We start from the raw sequence: 20,985 nt of genomic DNA on the forward strand, positions 1-20,985 counted from the left end.
CAATAAAAACACACAATGGTTAATATTTGGTAACCAAAATTAGCCCAAAGCTGTCACCCGCTCTATGGTATCAGGTAATTGGTACTAACAGGCCACTCTTGTGGTGCTCGTGGTTCGAGCGAGAGAGGCGGTCAGTGTGTGGCCACCTTGGGTCTGACCTGTGGATTACACCACAGCCTGTGTGACCACCAGACACGGGGATTAATGACCTCTCTTCCAACAATATTTTCAGAGTGGTTTTCTAAGGCCTTATCCCACCTTGCGTGACAGAAGTCTCTGAAAGCAGCGTCTGAACAAGTCCTCAAGGATTAAACATCTGTGTTCAGAGGTTTATCTACTTACACTATCGGAGACGTTCTCATTGTTTTGGGAACTCAGGAAATTGAGATAATCCTCTTTCTTCAAATCTGAAATATCTTCCTCTTCATATTCAGTCTGATAATCCGATTCATCTATTAGAGAACGGGAAATTAAATTGTTACCAGACAGGTTATATAGGTCACAGCGAATCTTACCGATCACAGATACAGAAGACCGCTCTGAAAGTACAAACGTGCGGACCCTCAATGCTCCTCTGTGGAAATGTGTCCACTGAGAGCTCTGTACATGGGAAGTCACCTCAGAAAATAGAGAGGTGCCTACTTTTGTGGTACTGCAGGGGCACATGGCTCAGTGGTTAGCACTTCTGCCTCACAGCACTGGGGTCATGAGTTCGATTCCTGACTATGGCCTTATCTGTGTGGAGTTTGTATGTTTTCCTCGTATTTGCGTGGGTTTCCTCCGGGTGCTCCGGTTTCCTCCCACACTCCAAAAACATACTGGTAGGTTAATTGGCTGCTATCAAATTTGCCCTTAGTCTCTCTTGGTCTGTGTGTGTATGTTAGGGGATTTAAGTTGTAAGCTCCAATGGAGCAGGGACTGATGTGAGTTCTCTGTACAGCGCTGCGGAATTAGTGGCGCTACATAAAATAGATGATTATGATGAGTTATATTGTATTTAAACTTTAGGATCACACACTTCGTTAATTTATCCTTCTCTATTGTTTAAGCACCATTTATAGCTTACATTAATCATGAACAGTTCTTAATGTATTTGCAAAAAGGTCCATTTAATAAAAATATTAAAGCACAAGTGACAAACATAACAGCACTTTACACGCAACTGGATGGCATAAGAGATGTCCAATTAGTGTTTAGTAAGCGTTAGTCATCCTTAATGACCATGAACAAGCATAAAAAAAAACCACAAACGGAAACCTAGTTCTTTAATCGGCCCCCGGCCAACCAGGTAATGCCCCCGTAATTGCGCCCTCTGCAGCCTTTAAAATATCTTATCCTACAAAATGAAATGTGAGGGAGCAACACAACACCCCTTAGAAAGTCTACAACTAAAATACATAGAAATCAAGAGAGAGGGTGATGCAATCATTAGCAGTGTGGGCTAGGTCACAGACGCTTTCCACCACATAGCTCCCTAACCGCTATCCTTTACAAGCAATGCCAACTTTCTGTAAATATCCACAATTACTATTTATTTGTGACCTTCATCTATTTTATTTTCTCATATCCTATAGTAATCTATCTGCCCTCTATCTATCTCACTTCTAAAACACCTCTCTGTCACTACACCTGCACACGTCCATATCCAGTCCCACCTACTGTATACACCTTTCATCATCTATCGTAGATATTAATCTACCCCCCCCACCTACCTTTTCTACTCCACCTCCCCCCTCCTGCTCCATCCATCCATCCATCCATCCATCCATCCCGCTATCCTCACCCCATATCCTACCCTTCCTTACCTAACCCCTTCACTATCGCCTTTACACCTAGCAATACTTACCTCCACTCATTCACCTGTACCTTTATTACATATTTTCACTTGATTTGTTTGTACCATATTTGTAACTCTAATAATGCTCATTCGAATACTCACATTACAACCTCTTGCAACCCCTAGCTCTCCACTCAGCCACCTTCTACGGACCACGACTGCCCCTCCATGTACAACGTCTATGTGCCACAACCCCTGAATAACTCCACCACGGCAACACAAGAAGCGCTCTGCGGCGAATGACAGCTAAATATAATTCTCTACGCCAAAGACAGAAATGAAACCAACAGTCAAGTCCATAAATATTGGGACATCGACACAATTCTCAAATTTTGGGCTCTATACACCACCACAATGGATTTGAAATGAAACTAACAAGATGGGCTTTAACTGCAGACTTTCAGCTTTAATTTGAGGGTATTTACATCCAAATCAGGGGAACGGTGTAGGAATTACAACGGTTTCTATATGTGCCTCCCACTTTTTAAGGGACCAAAAGTAATGGGACAATCGACTCACAAGCTATTTTATGGACATGTGTGGGCTATTCCATCGTTATTTCATCATCAATTAAGCAGGTAAAAGGTCTGGAGTTGATTCTAGGTGTGACATTTGCATTTGGAATCTGTTGCTGTCGACTCTCAATATGAGATCCAAAGAGCTGTCACTATCAGTGAAGCAAGCCATCATTAGGCTGAAAAATCAAACAAACCCATCAGAGAGATAGCAAAAACATTAGGTGTGGCCAAATCAACTGTTTGGAACATTCTTAAACAGAAAGAACGCACCAGAGAGCTCAGCAACACCAAAAGACCGGAAAGACCACGGAAAACAACTGTGGTGGATGACAGAAGAATTTTTTTCCCTGGTGAAGAAAAACCCCTTCACAACAGTTGGCCAAATCAAGAAAACTCTCCAGGAGGTAGGTGTATATGTGTCAAAGTCAACAATCAAGAGAATACTTCACAAGAGTACATCTTGTGGTGAACCCTCTATATTCAAACCATTTGTGAGCCACAAAAACAGGAAGACCAGATTAGAGTTTGCCAAACATCTAAAAAAGCCATTACAGTTCTGGAACAACATCCTATGGACAGACGAGACAAAGATCAACTTGTACCAGAGTGATGGGAAGAGAAGAGTATGGAGAAGGAAAGGAACTGCTCATGATCCAAAACATACCACCTCATCAGTGAAGCATGGTGGTGGTAGTGTCATGGGGTGGGCATGTATGGTTGCCAATGGAACTGGTTCCCTTGTATTTATTGATGATGTGACTGCTGACAAAAGCAGCAAGATGAATTCTGAAGTGTTTCGGGCAATATTATCTGCTCATATTCAGTCAAATGCTTCAGAACTCATTGGACAGCGCTTCACAGTACAGATGGACAATGACCCGAAGCATACTGCAAAAGCAACCAAAGCGTTTTTAAGGCTAACAAGTGGAATGTTATGCAATGGCCAAGTCAATAACCTGACCTGAATCCGATTGAGCATGCATTTCACTTGATGAAGGGAAAATGCCCCAAGAACAAGCAGGAACTAAAGACATTTGCAGTAGAGGCCTGGCAGAGCATCACCAGGGATGAAACCCAGCGTCTGGTGATGTCTATGCCTTCCAAACTTCAGGTTGTAATTGACTGCAAAGCATTTGCAACAAAGTATTAACAATCCTACATCAAACTTTCACTTTTTTAGTTTGTCCCATTACTTTTGGTCCCTTAAAAAGTGGGAGGCACATTTAGAAACAGTTGTAATTCCTACACTGTTCACCTGATTTGGATGTAAATACCCTCAAATTAAAGCTGAGCAATAACCGCTGAGCTTCATACAGTCAACATCTTTCCTATGGTCTACTCGGAGCTGTATAGATGGTCTACGCCACCATTTCCCCGGTGGATTTCTCAAGTTATTTTCGTTCTGGAACAAACCTGAGAAACCTCTCATGTTACAGGGCTGCAAAAGTCGTATACAGACCAGAATGCCACTGACTAAATACAATGGTAACTAATGGTAACTGTGGGTAATTGGAAGAAATAAAAAAGCACCGTGTTGGGCCCTGCTGGATCCGGCCCTAAAGCTTTTCACACTTGTAGCACACCCCAACGTCGCACAGCGCAGTCACACTTGTAGCACACCCCAACGTCGCACAGCGCAGTCACACTTGTAGCACACCCCAACGTCGCACAGCGCAGTCACACTTGTAGCCCACCCCAACGTCGCACAGCGCAGTCACACTTGTAGCACACCCCAACGTCGCACAGCGCAGTCACACTTGTAGCCCACCCCAACGTCGCACAGCGCAGTCACACTTGTAGCACACCCCAACGTCGCACAGCGCAGTCACACTTGCGATGTCACGACCGTGACGCGCTATATTTTGTTCCATGTCGAGCCAGCTCCCCCGATCGTTGGCTGTCACTGTACAGCAGTCTGAGTGAGAGCGCACGGCTACATCGTTGTTGGTTTTGCATCACACTACAACCACTAACGGGGATACAACACAGAGCAACGGTAAATGGTTACAAAAAAATTGCACAAATTAGCACAAAAACAAACCCTCTAATGGAGCCCTATAATCTATAGGTTGTGAGAGACCGTGCCCTCCAACTTCTCACCTCAGCTGCCGAATCATGCCACAGCGAGGTGAAAGGAATGGCATTGCCGAAAATCCGGGGAGGGAGTAATATGGCTGATCAATACAAACATATATTGGAAGTTGAATGAATCCAATGCTTATAGAAATAAAGGGTTAACCATGGATAGCTTACTAAACAGAAAATGAATTGCAAAATTGCCGATGTGCACATATAATTTACGGCTACCTTATGTTAGGAAATCTGAATCTTGCGGTCACTAAAGATAAAATGCACCCAGGCCTGAAGGATGAGATCGTCTGTTTGTCGATGGTCAAGTGATCAACCAACTATAAACGGTGTAATCTGTTGATTTGCCATTGCATCATTATGAGTTGCGCAGCCTGTACATGACCGAATAAATTGCACATATTCCATAACAGGTGTTAAAGGAAAGTATTGCTTAAATGGAAATTAAAAATCTCTCTTAGATCCTTATCATTGCTCCTATTAGATCCAAAGATAGATGGAGTTAATGTTCGGTAGCTAGCAATACACTTTATATAGACCAACGGAGATAATTTGCTAGATTACCGAGCCTTATAGATCTATTGATAGCTAGACAGCTAAGGTTTTATCAAGTCAGCCAGGAGTGATTGTGTAATAACCGATGGTAATACTAAGGTGACCTCTGTTCTAACTTCTGGGATTATTGACCTTACATTATCAAAACCAGACGTGGTGAGATAATCGATCTATTGGGCTAGCTCATATTGCATGAGATATAATAAGGATCCAGCACAAGGATGCAACTATTGATTAATAGGATTGAGTAGAGCATCCAGCGAATTTTAACCACACATCAAGTTTTAAGGTTTCTAATTTATTTTATATTTCGCTGATATGTCAGAAATAAAAGTTATGTTTTAGGTGATCCGTACTCCTTCTATAATCTAGAGCATCAGTGCACCTAATCAGCCCTTCTTTTATTAAACTATTCAACTGTTTCTCAAAGGAATGGTAACACCCCGTACATTTAATAAAATACTATTGTAAGTGGAAACACAGGATATGCTCTATCACTAGTGCGACCAACTTAGGCCCCCTCCCCCCCGTTCTTATACCTATAGCTACATTGTATTAAATGGAAATTAAAAAGATAATTGATTAAACATATATGTAAAATAAATTTCCAATTGTAAAAAATAAAACTATATTTCTCATTTAATAATGTCTCACACCTGTTTCTCTGAATAAATAGGATTCCTCTTCGGCTAGGGAGTTGCTGTATTATTGCGCTCTAACGTCATCCTTCACCGTACGCTACTGGCTGTCTAGTAAACATCTGGAACCGTGCGACACGAAGCTGCAGCCAGGACGCTACGCAGAAGCTGGAATTACTCTCACAGTTGAGCACGAGAGATTTCTATTACAGGATAAGATGGACTGGAGCCAGTGAACACGGCTCCAGATGTCGCCAGCCTTTCATACACACTAATTGATGCTCTCCTCCAATTGCTTAATGAATATGTTGGCTTAACAGACGTCTGAGTTTAATAGGTTTTTGCGGAGGGTGAAGCTGGGCCCCCTTCCCCCCTCTAGAGCACATGAAATACCCAATGAGAGTGGCTGGAGAAATTAATGGATACAAAGCAAGATCAGTAGTGCCAGGAGGAATGTACAGGATCACGCTGCCATTTACTGGAACTGAGCAATACTGATGGGAAGTGGTGGTCCTGCTGGCGTGTGCCCAACCTTACCATAAAAATAAAGATATTCAATTAGTCTCACCATAGAGTGGGAAATAAACCCTTAACTGCCCCTATATTGTACAGTTATACTCATTACTGTCATTTTTTTTTGAGGGGAGAGGGAGAGCCCGGGGGACCTGATCTGTGGAGAGAGGGGGGGTGAAGAGGGGGGACCTTAACTGTGGAAGGGGGGGGGGGGAGAGGGAAGAGAGGGAAGAGAGGGGGTCCCTTAACTGTGGAAGGGGGGGGGGAGAGGGAAGAGAGGGGGTCCCTTAACTGTGGAAGGGGGGGGGAGAGGGGAAGAGAGGGGGTCCCTTAACTGTGGAAGGGGGGGGAGAGGAAGAAGGGGTCCTTAAGTGTGATTGAAGGGGGAAAGAAAGGGGGACATTTACTGTGATGAGGGAGTGGGGAGGGAATGTACTGTGATGAGGGATAGGGGGTGCATATTAATGGGAAGGGGGCACAATTATGGGGTGGGGGGGCTCCGCCAGATTAATTGGTACTGGGCCCCACAGGTTCTGATGGCAGCCCTGATAATGTTATCCCATCTCACTGCTTTGTATTTACTACATCAAGGGACAGTACAGCTAAAGAATGTAAAACATACATAATCATAGATGTACAATACATAGTTCAGTCTGCCCCTGGCTTTGTACGCAGTTCTGTTATACATCAAAGCATACAGGAGCTTCCCCTACATTCTAAACAGTTCAAATAGCAAAGCACTCAATGTCCGTTTTATTTATACTTGCTGTGACATCACTAATCTGTTTTTGGGGCCCCCATCTTTCCCGACAACATCATCAAACATTATTACAGGACAATTTCTAAAAGAGTTGCCCCTCTTCTGGACCACATGCTCCATTTTTTACCCAAAGCTCTGTCCTAAAGGTATTTTAGGTTTACTTTCAGCAAGGGGATGGGACAGAAAGCATGCTAGACAAATGTAAGTATAAGTCATTCATTATTTTATGTACATTGTTTAGCTCAGTAGTGCAATGGCCTTAATCTAGATTATTATTAACCTTTATTTATGTATCTCCAACATATTATGGTGCACTTTACAAAGAATCACATCAGTCCCTGCACCAGTGGAGCTTACAGTCTAAATACACACACACACGTATGTTTTTGTACTATGGGAGGAAACCCAGAGAGATCATACAACACTGTCTAGTCGGAATAGATCTCATAGCCTCAAACCGGCGAGACAGCAACCGCTGTGCCACACTCTACTAATGTCCAAAGGTGGGTTTAAATGCTGTTAAGCACTCACCAGTACATGACCTGGAAACATTACAAATGTCTGCAGTGATCCTCATCTCTGCACCAGGACTGAAGCATCCTGACCATTTTAATGTGTGAAATCCCCTCCATAAGACATGGAACCTCGTCCTTTGCAACATACCGGACCCTCTAAATATTGGGCCTGTGGTTTGGATCTCATTATTATTGCTTTGCACAATGTACATTATAACATATACAGACCCCCAGGGGAGGACTGGCAAATTTTAGCCCGGGAGACAAGATTTGACTGAGCCGCTTATTAGGAACATTTTAAAAGGGAAAAAAATGCTGGTGACCCAGCCCAAGGTAGTCCATTATGGGACTGGCCCAGGGCCCAGATGCCCACCCCACCCCAGCCCAGCCTGACCCTGCAGACCCTGTACAAGGGAATCACATATTTTATTCCTATTCTCAGACAACGTGTCCGGGGTTCTGCACTTACCGCCATCCACAACCGCCGTTTTCACCGGCTCTATCCTGGACACGATTTCCGCCAGATCTGTGAACGAGGCATTAGGACAAGTGTTCAGCTGTGGGGGGATAAAGAAAAAAACATTAAGATTTTTCACATTTATGAAGATATGGAAATATAATATATTTGTGAATGTGTTGAGATGCCCATTGATGTCTGGTCTGTTTGTATTTAATTTATGATCCCTTCCCCCCTCGGTTATTTCACATCCTGGCGTACGGAAGTGGGGCCGTCAGTAACACGTGATGGGACAATGCAGAACTGATGACTCTTAAGCAAACACGGCTGCGCTAGATCAAGGTGGCTCTGTCCTCTAGACCTATTTTTAAATGTTCAGGGCACGGATTTAAGAACAGCACATGTGAATAATGCCAGTCCCACAAAACACAATAAATGTATCTGGTGTGTGAAAAACGCTTGAGCTGCACAAGACTAATATAGACGAAGAGAGGGGAGGGCCCTGGGGGTCGAAGTTGTGACGTTCTGGCTGCAGCATAAAAGTTGTTTTTTGTTTTTTTAATACAAATTGCTCTCCTGCAGCTCAGACCTGTGGCATTTATGAGTCACCTTTTACACCAAAGCCAAATACATTTACTTCCGAAGTGGAGAAAGTCTTCTGTTTGATGAAATGAATTCAGTCCTTGCCTGGTGCTCTATAAACTGAGTATTGATTTGCATTAAGGTCCCTGTTCCAGACCAGAATTTAGTTTCCTGTTACAGTTCAGACCTCCCCCCTTAGCATCCTACTGGCTGCTTCCACTCCCCCTACGAGCTGTAAATATAATAAGGGCACCTATCGAGGACATAAAGCCTAGGCTGAACCAATCAGGATACAGCCTATTAATTCATCTAGTGACTTAATCAAGGCGCTTATTATCATTGAATGTTAAAACACTCCCAATCTAAAGAAAATGGCAAAATAATGTTACAGAATATGTACAAAGACAATCCTCCTCGTTTATAGACTGTCCCCTAAACTCATCCCTCCCAACATTTCAATTTTGTTAATTAGAGCAGTGTAGGATGATCTTTCTGAAAAGGGGCGAGGTCACACCACTAAAGGCTCATATCACACGGGGGGGGTCATATCAAATGGGGGGGGGTCTAGCACTTCTGCACCCTACCCCTTCCAATCACAACACCCTGGCCATAGCTGCACCCCCCCCCCCCCCCCCCTGCTTACACCAGTGGCAGGTGTGGGAGGGGTACCCAGAAGTGGGCGGGGCACATCTCCCAGGAGTTGGGCCACTCCCCTAGCATCAGAACAATTAAGAGCTATGCAAATACCCTCAGTGATGTCACTGGGTCCTAGTGAATTGATGAACTGCATTCTGATAAAGACTGGTACAAAGCACCACTTGGGGAGCAGTAGATACCAGAAATAGATGGTTTCAGCCACATATATAACAGTATCACATAAAATGACATCAGCACTTAGATAACTGAATTATGGGCATGTATGAAACACTGAAGCCAGCGGCCGCTACGCTGCGTCTACAAATCACAAAATAACCAGGTCAGGAGGGAGGTAACCTAGGACCAATCACATGTCTGTGTGATACACGGTTCAGCAGTCTTCATTTACACAGTACGAAGTGCTAATCCCAAGACACTCACAAGGGTTATTAACCTCTGACTACAACAACACAGAGCAGTCTCCGGCGTACCGCCTGAGGCCGTTCCCCGGGGACACTTGATGTAAGCACACAGCCCGAGATGTAATTATCTTATTCAATGATCACAGCATCTCCCTGCGCGGTTACATTGCTTTGTGTAATCCTACGGCCGCCATTTATACAGGATACAGCTGTAGGTATCGCCGAGGAGACTTTAGACCCCTCTCCAAGCAGAATAACATCGCTCCGTACCATACTCATGTTATCACAGTCTGTGCATGTATGTAACATATGTTATAATATGTGACTACATGGGACACACATACCCGGAACAGGACACTTACGTCTGAAGTTTTGGACTTGCAGGTGTCTTGGCGGTCCTTCAGCATCTTCTCAATGACGCCGCTGCGCCCCCACACGTTAAACACGGTCTTACCGTGCTGGAATCCCACGTCCTGGGGTCCGGGGATAAAAATGGGTTAATCTCTGCTCAGCATAACGAGTGTATAATAACGGCCTCCTAACACCATAACTTCTTATTTAACGGTCAATCCCTGGCGACCACTCAGCTCCTGCAGATCTTGTACCGCTCACAGCAGATACAATTAAACATACACACAGTTCTGTTAGATAAATACAGTGGTGGAGTCTGGGAACACTTTAAAATGCTCTGAATTTCTGCATAAATGTGACCTTAAAAGGTGTTCAGCTCTTCATAAAAATAGAACCCAATAAATCAAATAAATGAGTCCCGCAGATTGGCTTGGAAGTATTCCTCTACTAGACCCTACCTTCTTCCATTAATCATTTCTGTGCGGCCTATTGTGATGACAGTCACTCTCTAACTAAATACAGTAACAGCAAACCCTGTATACTCTGCTGATTTAAGCAATATAGCTCGTCAATCACTTACGTCACACTTATTATGGACCATCGGTCAGCTAAGACTCAGACGACTTTACCTATATTTGGCTTCTTAACCTTATCTATATGTGGTTAGTAGAAAGTGTAAGTATGTTATAAGAGTCCCCATCAACGGTTTAGCTGAAACTAGACATAGACAAAGGTGCTTTTATAACATTTACACCTGCACAGCTATATCCCCTTGCTAAATTGAAAACACCAACATATTATAGTCCAAAAGCCCCTAAGCCAGTGGATTCCAAACTTTCTCAGTGTGAGGCACCCTTAGGGTCTCCATAATTTTTTCAAGGCGCCCCAAAGCCAAAATAATTACCATGTAGTCCCCGTCTTGCTTACCACTGTGAGATCGCCGGGGCGCCCAAGGGAGCTGTGACTCACAGTTTGGGAACCACTACTAACCTGTTCACCTTTAATCAACTTATAGTTTTTATCCAACTTCTCTTTATTAAACTGAGAGATTCTATGGGGGGGGGGGGGCGGGGGGATTCAATTAACCGCGCTGTTTGTGAGAATAACGCGGCCCGCGCATTATTACCGTTAGTACGGTAATTTCAATATCGCTTTGAAGAGCTGCGAGCAAACATCAGTGTTAAAATTACCGAACGAACGCTAATAGTCCGCGGTCAGCGTTATTCTCACGTACAAGGCAGTCCATTGAATTGCCCCTATATATATTTGACTAAGAAATGAGAAGAATGTGGATTTTTTGGTGTCAGGTAGAGTTTAATGTCTCTGTAAAACTTTTGTATGGGTGTCCGAGATGGATTTCATCCTAACAAAGGCAAAGTACGAGCGGTTTTAATTAATACAGACAGTTCTACCACAGGCTTTGTCCTGTCTGCGATGACTTATACTGTGGATGCTATCAGGAATGGCTCTAGTACCGCGGGAGATGACAGGGGTCGGTCGTACAAGGACAATATGTATTTTATGCTAATTGAGATTGTCGGAAGTCATCCGCATAAGAGACCAAATAAGGATTCCTTGTGGAAGTGACGAGGTCTTAACTCACGGACTGATAAACGACTGTAACCCATAAAGCACTTAATACAATTACTTTGCACAATTCTCATCAGAAATGCAAATACCCCTCGTTTCAGCAGAGAGGAATATTTAGGTTTGGGATCTGTAGAACAGATGATTGTTATTAGCTTTCATGCTGCCTAAAACCGTAATTAAACTCTCTCATACACTCAAATTAAACCTTGTTCCATAGAAATAAGCCAGAGAATTGTAATATGCTGTAGGAGTGAGCACAGAGTCGGGGGAGGAATCCACAAGTCCTCCCCCCCCCAATATTTCAGTAGACCAAGGACTGAAAATCAACAGGCTTTTAACGATGTGTCAAAGAAACATAAATACGCATGTAAATTAACATATAACAGAGCTTGTTGCACTGTCAGATGTACAACACTGAGCCAACACTCACTAGAATGTAGAGGGGTGGATATAAATCAGTAAAACAAAAATAAAAACTACATCAGCTATACCACTTAATCTAATTGGTCGTTATAACTGTAAAATGAATGTATTGGGGCTGCCATGTCTGGTCTATACGGAGGCCACCGCTGGAACAGGATTCCTCCTGCCCATCAGTGATAATTATGTTTCTACATGACCATGTGGTGCCCGTCGTGTACATCTACATCCACTTTTGGACATGTCCCAAGACTCTCTTCTCTTGGCGCCTAATCAGACATCCATGAAGGAGGACCTGATAAAACCACAGCGTTCCCTACTGCTGGAAACGTGGTCATTGCTGGTGGTAAAACTTATTTAAACAGTAAATGAATGGGGGGGTAAGACGTAGTCAGGGTGGTCCCAGGAATATACTTTGTAGCCCATCCATAGCACATACGCCATGTCTTCAGGGGGTCTCCCAAGTACAGATGAATGGGGCAGATCCTCGCTATACTGGTAAGGGGCCTGTCTGGGTGACATATACTCTTACATATACCTGTAATAGTGTTGGTGGGGTGTGATTGTCTCCAGGACAGATGAGCTGCCCCCTGGTGGTGCTTTATGACATGACACAAGACCCTCTCCAAACACACACACACACACACACACACACATGCATGACTCCGGGGAACATGTGAGATACTTACACAGATCTCATCAAACTTTCCAAATTCCAGTGTCCCGTATCGGTCGATGGGCGGCCTGATGTACTCGCAGTACTCGTTATTCATCACCATCTCTAGCTGCCGCACGCAGCACACGTATGCCAGGCGCGTCTGAATCTCCGCCATGTTCAGCACCTGGAGGCGGTGGGCACAGTTAGAGAGCAGAAGGGGAGGTGGAGGTACAACTTGACATGTTCCTCATCCCCATGTATCCAGACCCCCCTCCCCGGGATAATCCTTTCATTCACAGGTATGCAGCTAGTGGTTCTCCTGCCAATGTGGAACCACATGTCCCAGCCTGCCAAGTCGGGACTTTCATAACACCTGGAGATCTGCTGGTTGCCTAATCATGTTCTACATTACAGCACTCGCTTTCCTTTGAGATCACTTCAGAAATGAACAATTTAGCTCAGCAGAGTTCTGCAGTTAACTAACATTTCTGTCCCTTGTTTATTAAAGTCATCCTGCAGATACGTATCACAGTGATACAATCATCACACAGTCTCTGGGAATCTCACATGTCATTAACATAACCTTTGTTATCAGGAATTGTGCAATTACATTCAGAGCCACGTGTGAAGAGGCCACGAGAGGGTGGATTAGCAGGAATGAGAGAGATGAGTTCCAAATTCTTATGTCATCATTATAAATATTGTACATTATAAGATTCAATATTCTCCATCTACGTCTATAGTTGATAGTAAAAATTCAGACTTTTGTAGAGTTTTATCCACACAATTTCTATGTTATTGTTGGAGGTGCAGCTGTTCTGTAGCGTTACTGCCCTCCTGCCGTGTCAATCGCTCAATCACTGTGCTGCAAGCCATTGTTCCTTATTCACTGCTTGTAGCTCAGCTACAGGACTGAGTATAATGATATAAAGTGAGATCTAAGTGCTGTGCATGTAGACACACCGAGTCTGCCTCTTCCTCACAAGTGTCCCTTTAACAGTGGTGCTAAATGGTGGAAAACAAGATTTTTAACCCTTCTGTGGACACCACATGGATTTCCTTGTGCAGCTAAGGGGTTAAACAACAACATTAATTGCATTCAAGCTAGTTAATGCTCCACACAAAATCTATTCTTGTTTATTCCGGTTGAATGCATGGCTGCTCGGAGATTAACGCATCGCTTCCTATGTTAGACACTGGGTGGAGTCTGCACCCCCCAGCGCGCGTCTCCCTGAGAGCCGCAAGTTTGATTCCCAGTCATCCAGGGGAGACCTCACCTTGACTCTCTCCGCGAGCGGATTCCACCTCTTCCACAGCAGCCACCAGCCGGACAGGGCGTCTCCGTAGTTTGTGAGGTCCGTCTCATCCCTGCTGCCCACGTCAATGGCCAACACCACTTTCGCCCCCATGGAACGGGCTACATCAGCTATGTAGTGGAAAGATAAATGTTACAGATCCAATATACGTCCTTTGCTGTGCAGAACGGCAGCGGCTAATGAGAGAACAGGAAGCCCTTTATCTACGGCGAACTGTCCATGGCAGAAGCCAGGAAACTGTCATTTGTACCGGGACGTGTTCTGTATTTCATGAAGGGTTAATGTCCACCCCACTCCCCTCTCATTGCTACACTTCTTGACAACATACTGACCTTAATTACAGCCATGAATAAGTAACCACAATGCCCAATGCTGACACAGGATGATACAAGTTCAGGATAACTTTATTTACAGTGAGTGACCACAACATTCCAATTCTCTCTCTCTGAACATATGTGCCCAGAGGGGTGAGAGACACTTAAAAGCTTTCACTTGTTATCTGGGGCCTCAAGTTGTACAAATGTGCGCCATTAAACCACTCCGCTACCACACTACCCCTAATGATAACAACAGAAGCACGTAAACCAATCAGATTACAGCTGTCAGTTTTCCTAATACAATTTAGAAAATAAAAGGAAATGTCTGATTGGCTGCACCGGTATAGAGCACCATGTGTTATTAATCATACTTTCTGTGAATCACAGCTGCAGAGAGGGGACGGAGCGCCGTAAATAGGGCTAGTTTGGCCCCACCACCTGCGATGTACTGCCGTGATTGCATCATTTCGCCATGGGGGCAGGACCAAAATGGCGCGAGTCACGTCAAAACGAGTCATGGAGGCCCCCATCTTGCCCACTTCATTAAGAAGTAAGCAGGATACGGGAGAATTGCCTAATCTCCTGGGAGTCTGGGAGACCTACTCGGAATTCGGGAGAGTTGGCAAGTCAGTTATTAATGCCCAAGGCCAATACCAGGGGCATCCCCTCCTGTAGCTATGGGCTTATATACAATATAAGGGGGGAGGCAGTAAAAGGATCTGCCAGGCGGATGACAGTAAATGGCTTGTCAGTGGGAGATGGCAGCTGGTACTTTATACCCTGTAAATGAGTGAATCACTATTTTGCTAGGCCGTCAGCCTGTGTACCTGGGAGATTGTTGATGTATCCTCCGTCCATCAGCAGATGCCCGTCTTTGGGGTCACAGAGAGGGGGCATGTACCCAGAGAGAGACATGCTGGCACGGACGTATCGCCACAGACAACCTGCAAATAAAGAAAGTACGGCAACAGGAATCAGCCTATATGAGGGGGCATCGTATTTACTTACACACAGTATACAGCTACAGGGATGTTATATTGTGTATATATATACACACACACACGCTGACGTCAGGTTTTTTCAACCACCAATTACATCAAACTATTACCAAGATATTTACAGAAATTGAAAAAGTTGCAGTTGTGCTTTTAATTTCACCATAAACCCATCACCTAACATTTCATAGAAAAACAACAATTTTCCTGGCTGAACCAATATTCAGCCAATCATTTCACATAGAACTATAGACATCACGCATGAATTGCTACTTTGGGCCTCTAGGATGTCACTAGTTCCTAGAGAACCGATTGGCTGAATATAGGTTCAGCCACAACATCTCCCTCCACTGTGAGAGACACGTCATGGGTCCAATTTTTCCACCAACTATTCATTTGTGGCAATGACAGTATTTCATCAGTGTTACCTAATAAAATATATAAGAGCTACAAGAACAGATCTGTCCTAATGATGTAATCCATAGCACATGAATGCACAGTGTAGAGGACTGAAAACGTTTTCCTGTTTGCACATAACCCGCTCCTTTATGGGTATTTTAAGATACATATTAATTTACGAGCACAGTATAAGCCTCCGCGCATTGCGAGATCGGAGGGATTTCTCCGTCCCCACCACCAGAGTCTGTCAATATCCACTAATCACTTAGTGCAAATCCTAATCATGTATTATTCATCTGCAGATACCCGACCGGCACAACTCTGCAGGGTCTTCCATACTCCACAGGACCCACAACCCACGGGATGTTTAATGCAACATTCAGATTAATAGCGAGCTGTATTTTATGTAAGGGGGCAGAGACAGAGATGTGTTCACTACTGTTACAAAGGTTTCTCACCACCAGTTTCCCAAAGTGAGAATAAACTTCTCAAGTAAGCCTTGCTCTATTCTGTAACAAGTTTAAGTACACATAAGTTACCCGTACATGCTGTGACTTGGACGGCCAACTAGGCGGTTTTAGACCTAATTGGGCACAAAACACTTAATGTGCGGTAGCAGAAAGACCACCGATCCTGCTCTACATCAGAGACGGGTGTGTTGAACGCGACCGTTGGTCGTTGCAGCTGGACGATGATTGCACTTGACGGTATGTATGAGGTCATCATCAAGCTGAGCAAATGAAGCTTCCCCAGATCCAGAAGTTCGATCAGAGCCGTGAATGTCCGGATACTTCAGATATCGTTGATACTTGATTGCACCAAGGTCATCCATCTCGCCTAATGTCTCATGCGTCACTTTCTAGCTCTAAGTATAGATCTGTCTCCTCCAAAACAGACACCTCAAACCATCAGAAGACCACCACTGAGGCTGGAGAAGACACATGTGGGCCTTCATGTAATTCGGAGGAGAGTATAAGGATGTCCATCAGTTGTATGTCTGAATTTTCAGAGGCTGACACTGTAGAGCAGCTAGCACCTCTGTCCCCAATTCCTCAACCATTTAGGAATGGAAGGGTGACTAGTAACGAAGTTGAGGAGGTTTCTTTAAACTTTCCTACTATGCTAGAGTTTGAGGAGGATGATGACGTAGGTGTTAATAGTGGCTGCCTTACATCAACACAATCACCACCTCATGCCCTAGGATGAACGCCTGGTCATACACGACCAAGAGACAAACAGATCCACCTCTTTTGCTACCTCAACCCAGACAACGTATATCAAGTCAATGTGTAGACTTTGTCAGGCCAAAGGAAGTAGAGATAGAAACCCAGATCATCAACCCACCTCCTCCCATTTGCAAGGACCTCACTCCAGGAATATTTTGCAATTAAAAAAATCATGTAGACTAACAGCTTTGATAAATACCTGCCGTCTTCACGGCCAAGTCCTGCAGCAAAGGTGCAATTGAAAATAGAATCAACTAACACAATCATGTCTTCCTAAGAACAACAATTGGGTGCCTGAGCTGCTGTTACAGAAGAGAACATGTAAAACGACAAAAACATAGAATAAAACAAACAATTGACTGTGAACCAAGTAGGAGAACTCAAGCATCCTATGGCACAGCAGATCAGTAGAGCCATGGCTGCTAAGTTGGCATTGAATCTGCTCCAAATGTGTGACATTAATTCATCTGATTTTCGCGGTCTAGTTGAGGTTGTGTCTTCACGCTACCAAACTCCAGCTCGGTTCTATTCATCTCAGACAGCAATTCCTTAAATCTACAGGAAGGTTAAAGACAAAGCTATGAAGCTCATTGAAAATGTCATTGTACCAACTATCCACTTAACGATTTCTATGAGGACTAGTGGTACTGGTCAAACAAAGACCCAACCTCTTTGGACTCTGCTCGGGATGCCGTATTTTTGGTAACATTGTCTTAAGACTGTACAACTTTCAACACATCTAATCTGCCGCGGTCGATGCAGGAGGCAGCAACTAGGTGGAATTCAACCCTCAATCTGCCTCAGCGTCTTGGGGAACAGCAACAGGTCATTATTACGAGTCATTTTCAATAGACAGAGATGTAATATAACGTAACCAAAAACTTGTTCTTAAGGAGCCGTTTATATCGGCTCATGAAACTTCTGCTGCTCCTTCAGCTTCTCCTCAAATGCTGCTGCTGATTAATTATAGTTAGAATAGAGGTGTCGCCACAGCAGACACTTGTCAAAGATTATTATGTCATCTAACCAGGCTTAAGAGAGACGTCCTTTGAATATTAGGAGGAAGAGAGGCCTCTTGATCCACTTGTACAGAAGTCTACTTAAGCTGCCCAACCTCCAAGGGTGTAACCTGAAAGAGCATTTAGTACAGCCGACAACAGTGTAAGTGACCGTCGGTTCACCACTGAATAGTGGATTCCAGGTTATTTTATTATTATATTGGTAAATGAACTTGACATCAATGCTGACAGTAAATAACGATACAGATAAAGGAATAGGTCTGTTCTGAGCCTGAACCCTAAACAATGTCCTCTCCTAGTGCAATTAAGAAATACTGGGCTAGCAATGGCTTACTCTAGTTATTATTGGGTACAGATCTCGACAACAACGCTGACAAGCATGAGGAAAATGCCCCCTCTGGGCCTGATCCGTAATCCGCATTGACCAGACAGACAGTCGCAGACACCACGGGGTAAATGTATCGAACTCTGGTTTTGTCAAATTGCGACAAAGACGCAAAAAATTTGGCGAAGTTTTAAAATACCGACTTTGCAAAATCCACCAGCTTTTACCTTTTTATAATCTGGGGTTTTCGTGGATTTGTCAAGCAACGTCCATCTGGGGCTCATTGGCATAGATGTCAATATAACGTTATATAATACACTGTACAAATCCTAAAGACAAGAAAATGATAAATTTCCACCCCCTCCCCTCTATTTATTTATTTTTTTTAATAGGAAACCCACATAACTTCCTCTTGTCATCAGACCCTGTAGCTGCAATTTGGTCCATTTGTTTAATTTCCCAGCATAAATCTCATCAGATTACGGACTGAACATTAGCAGATATAATAATGATTGTTCCTGTAAGGACACCTCCTCTGTGGGTATCCCCGAGGGGTTTTCTGGCTCCACAGAAGACAATGTCAGGATGCGGGCAGCCGGTCCTCCGTACTCATTAGATCCGGGATTGTGTGGGTGTGAAACTGCAGAATTGAGGATTAATGATGGTTAGAGAAATCTCCATGAGTCACTCGTCGGATGCGAGAGGGATTTGTATGTAACGACGCCGTCTAGGACAGAGATGAGAGAGGTGGCAGCTAGGAGAGCAGACTTGTTACGGATCAGGCTACATGAAGTACTATTTAGCTTGGACCAAAAAATGTTTTATTCATTCTGGAACAACCAACGGAGGTACGAATAATACAGTTCTAATAGATCCATGTATATCAGATACAAAGCCGGCTGTTTGATGGCTTGGGATGGATTCAAAGTTACTGAGATACAGACACAGCAGCAAGTGGCACAAACACAGAGAACAATAAGAACGTATCTTGTATCTCTCAGCGTTCTAAAGCTGGGTACACGCTACAGAAATTTCAACCAACTTTTTATGCCGAGCGATTTTACATGCGATCGATGTTCTGATCGCTCGGTCCATGGACTGCATACACATTAGCCTTGTTTAGGATGATAAAGGGAAGAGCGGACGTCCCTTTAGCGACTTTTTACAGCCATGTTGTCGTGAGCAATGATTTCAATTTCGTACACACTGAAGCGATATTTGCGGAAAATGTACGAGATAGCAAAGACATTAGCATAAAGGGGCAGAGCTTTCGCTATAGTTAACTCCCAAAGCTGCCTAAAAAGATAAGGCAACACTGTCTCTTCATTCATTTCTATAAAATAGAAGTTCAGTAATATCCATTAAATTTTGAAAAAAACATTTAACTGCTAAAGTGGAATGCAATGAATATACCCTAATAAAATCCCTTCGTATGTAATGGAATGCTCCATTCTCGGTGTGCATCATCTCTGATTGGTCCACAGCAGAAACAAACGCCCATGTCAGAGTGTATAAAGTGACAGAGGAACCTGTTTGGCGCCGAGGAACGTCAGAAGATGGCGAGTGAGCAAGTGGCAGTGGGGGGGTCAAGGTTGAGGGGAAGGTGTCAGTGGGGGCTGCGGGTGAGGAGAAGATGTCAGTGGGGGTTGCAGCTATGGAGACGGAGACAAGACAGAGTCAGAGATGGTGCTGGAAGGGCCAAAAAATGTTGGAAAAGTTAAGGTGGGGGATGGAGATACTCAAAAAGAGCAAAGAGCAAATCCAATGAGCCCAAGAGTGGTGGAGATGATGGTCAAAGTACTGGACCAGGACGACAACGACATTAAAAAAGGTCAGTAGCACATGTAGTGTACCTGTAGTGTAGATGTGGTGTCACATAAAGCAATGTAAAATGCTAATTTATAACCTAATTTTTTATGTCAGAACGAAGATTTAACGGTGAGAAGGCCGGTTTATACCACTGATACCACTAATGTTAGCAAACAAGGAGAAATTGAACAAAAAAAATATACTAAAGAAGTTCTACACAAAGGTATTTCAGAGACATGTGAATGCTTTGGGCACATACCTGTACCGTTATAATAACCAAAATGGCGCCTGTTTTCCAGAATGCTCGGAGGTTAAGCCCGCTACTATTGTGATTTCGCCACAGGGACCAAAATATAGATATAAACTGATCGAGCAGTGTGAAAGGCTGTGTGTGTGTTACAATTTTTGTACCTTTTTCTTGCAATAAATATGTTGCTTGAACACTGTGTGGTTTATTCTGGGTAATTCACAATTATAGGTTAATAAAGGTTAACATAAATTTAATATGTTATAAAGATATAAGTGTATAAAGAGTAAATATGAATACATTGCCGACATAGACGCAAAGGATAATAACACACGTGCTTTACACAAGTGCAATGGTCTGCAGCCAGACAGGTGCAATATACATCGATACAAAACACAGTGATGTGTGGACTGGGATTGACATAAAAATTTACATACACACGCCCCCCAGGTCGAGGAAGTATCGGAGGATTGTCGTGGATCTGTCGGAAGTTTATACACACTACACAGCGGAAACGAGATTGGAACGAAAATATTAAACGGTACGACCAACCAGATGAGGCGACAATCGTCCATTTGGGCAGACTTTCCACCATCGTGTCACTGCACACACTGACCCGACTTTTGAACGAGCGGTCGTATGTCGGCAGTTTCAGCTGATTATTGGATGAAAACAGTGTAGTGTGTACCCAGCTTAAGCTAATCAGATACATTGCACAAGAACACAGAGAACAATAAGAAAGTATCTCGTATCTCTCAGCGTTCTTAACTAATCAGATACATTGCACAAGAA

General features: G+C 43.7%; 1 protein-coding gene across 1 annotated transcript in view; it reads right to left on the reverse strand.

The window, feature by feature from the left end:
- The window catches only part of PNPLA7 (patatin like domain 7, lysophospholipase), a 112,726-nt gene that overhangs the window by 1,520 nt on the left and 90,221 nt on the right, over nt 1-20,985 (reverse strand). Inside the window, exons 30-35 of the mRNA XM_075185421.1 lie at nt 15,001-15,117; nt 13,818-13,966; nt 12,572-12,724; nt 9,884-9,994; nt 7,894-7,981; nt 343-452 (exon numbers count right to left, since the gene is read on the reverse strand). Of these exons, the coding sequence (XP_075041522.1) occupies nt 343-452; nt 7,894-7,981; nt 9,884-9,994; nt 12,572-12,724; nt 13,818-13,966; nt 15,001-15,117 (728 nt within the window). The remainder of the gene's footprint in view (nt 1-342; nt 453-7,893; nt 7,982-9,883; nt 9,995-12,571; nt 12,725-13,817; nt 13,967-15,000; nt 15,118-20,985) is intronic.

Source organism: Mixophyes fleayi, chromosome 9, assembly GCF_038048845.1.
Source record: "Mixophyes fleayi isolate aMixFle1 chromosome 9, aMixFle1.hap1, whole genome shotgun sequence".
NCBI lineage: Eukaryota > Metazoa > Chordata > Amphibia > Anura > Limnodynastidae > Mixophyes > Mixophyes fleayi.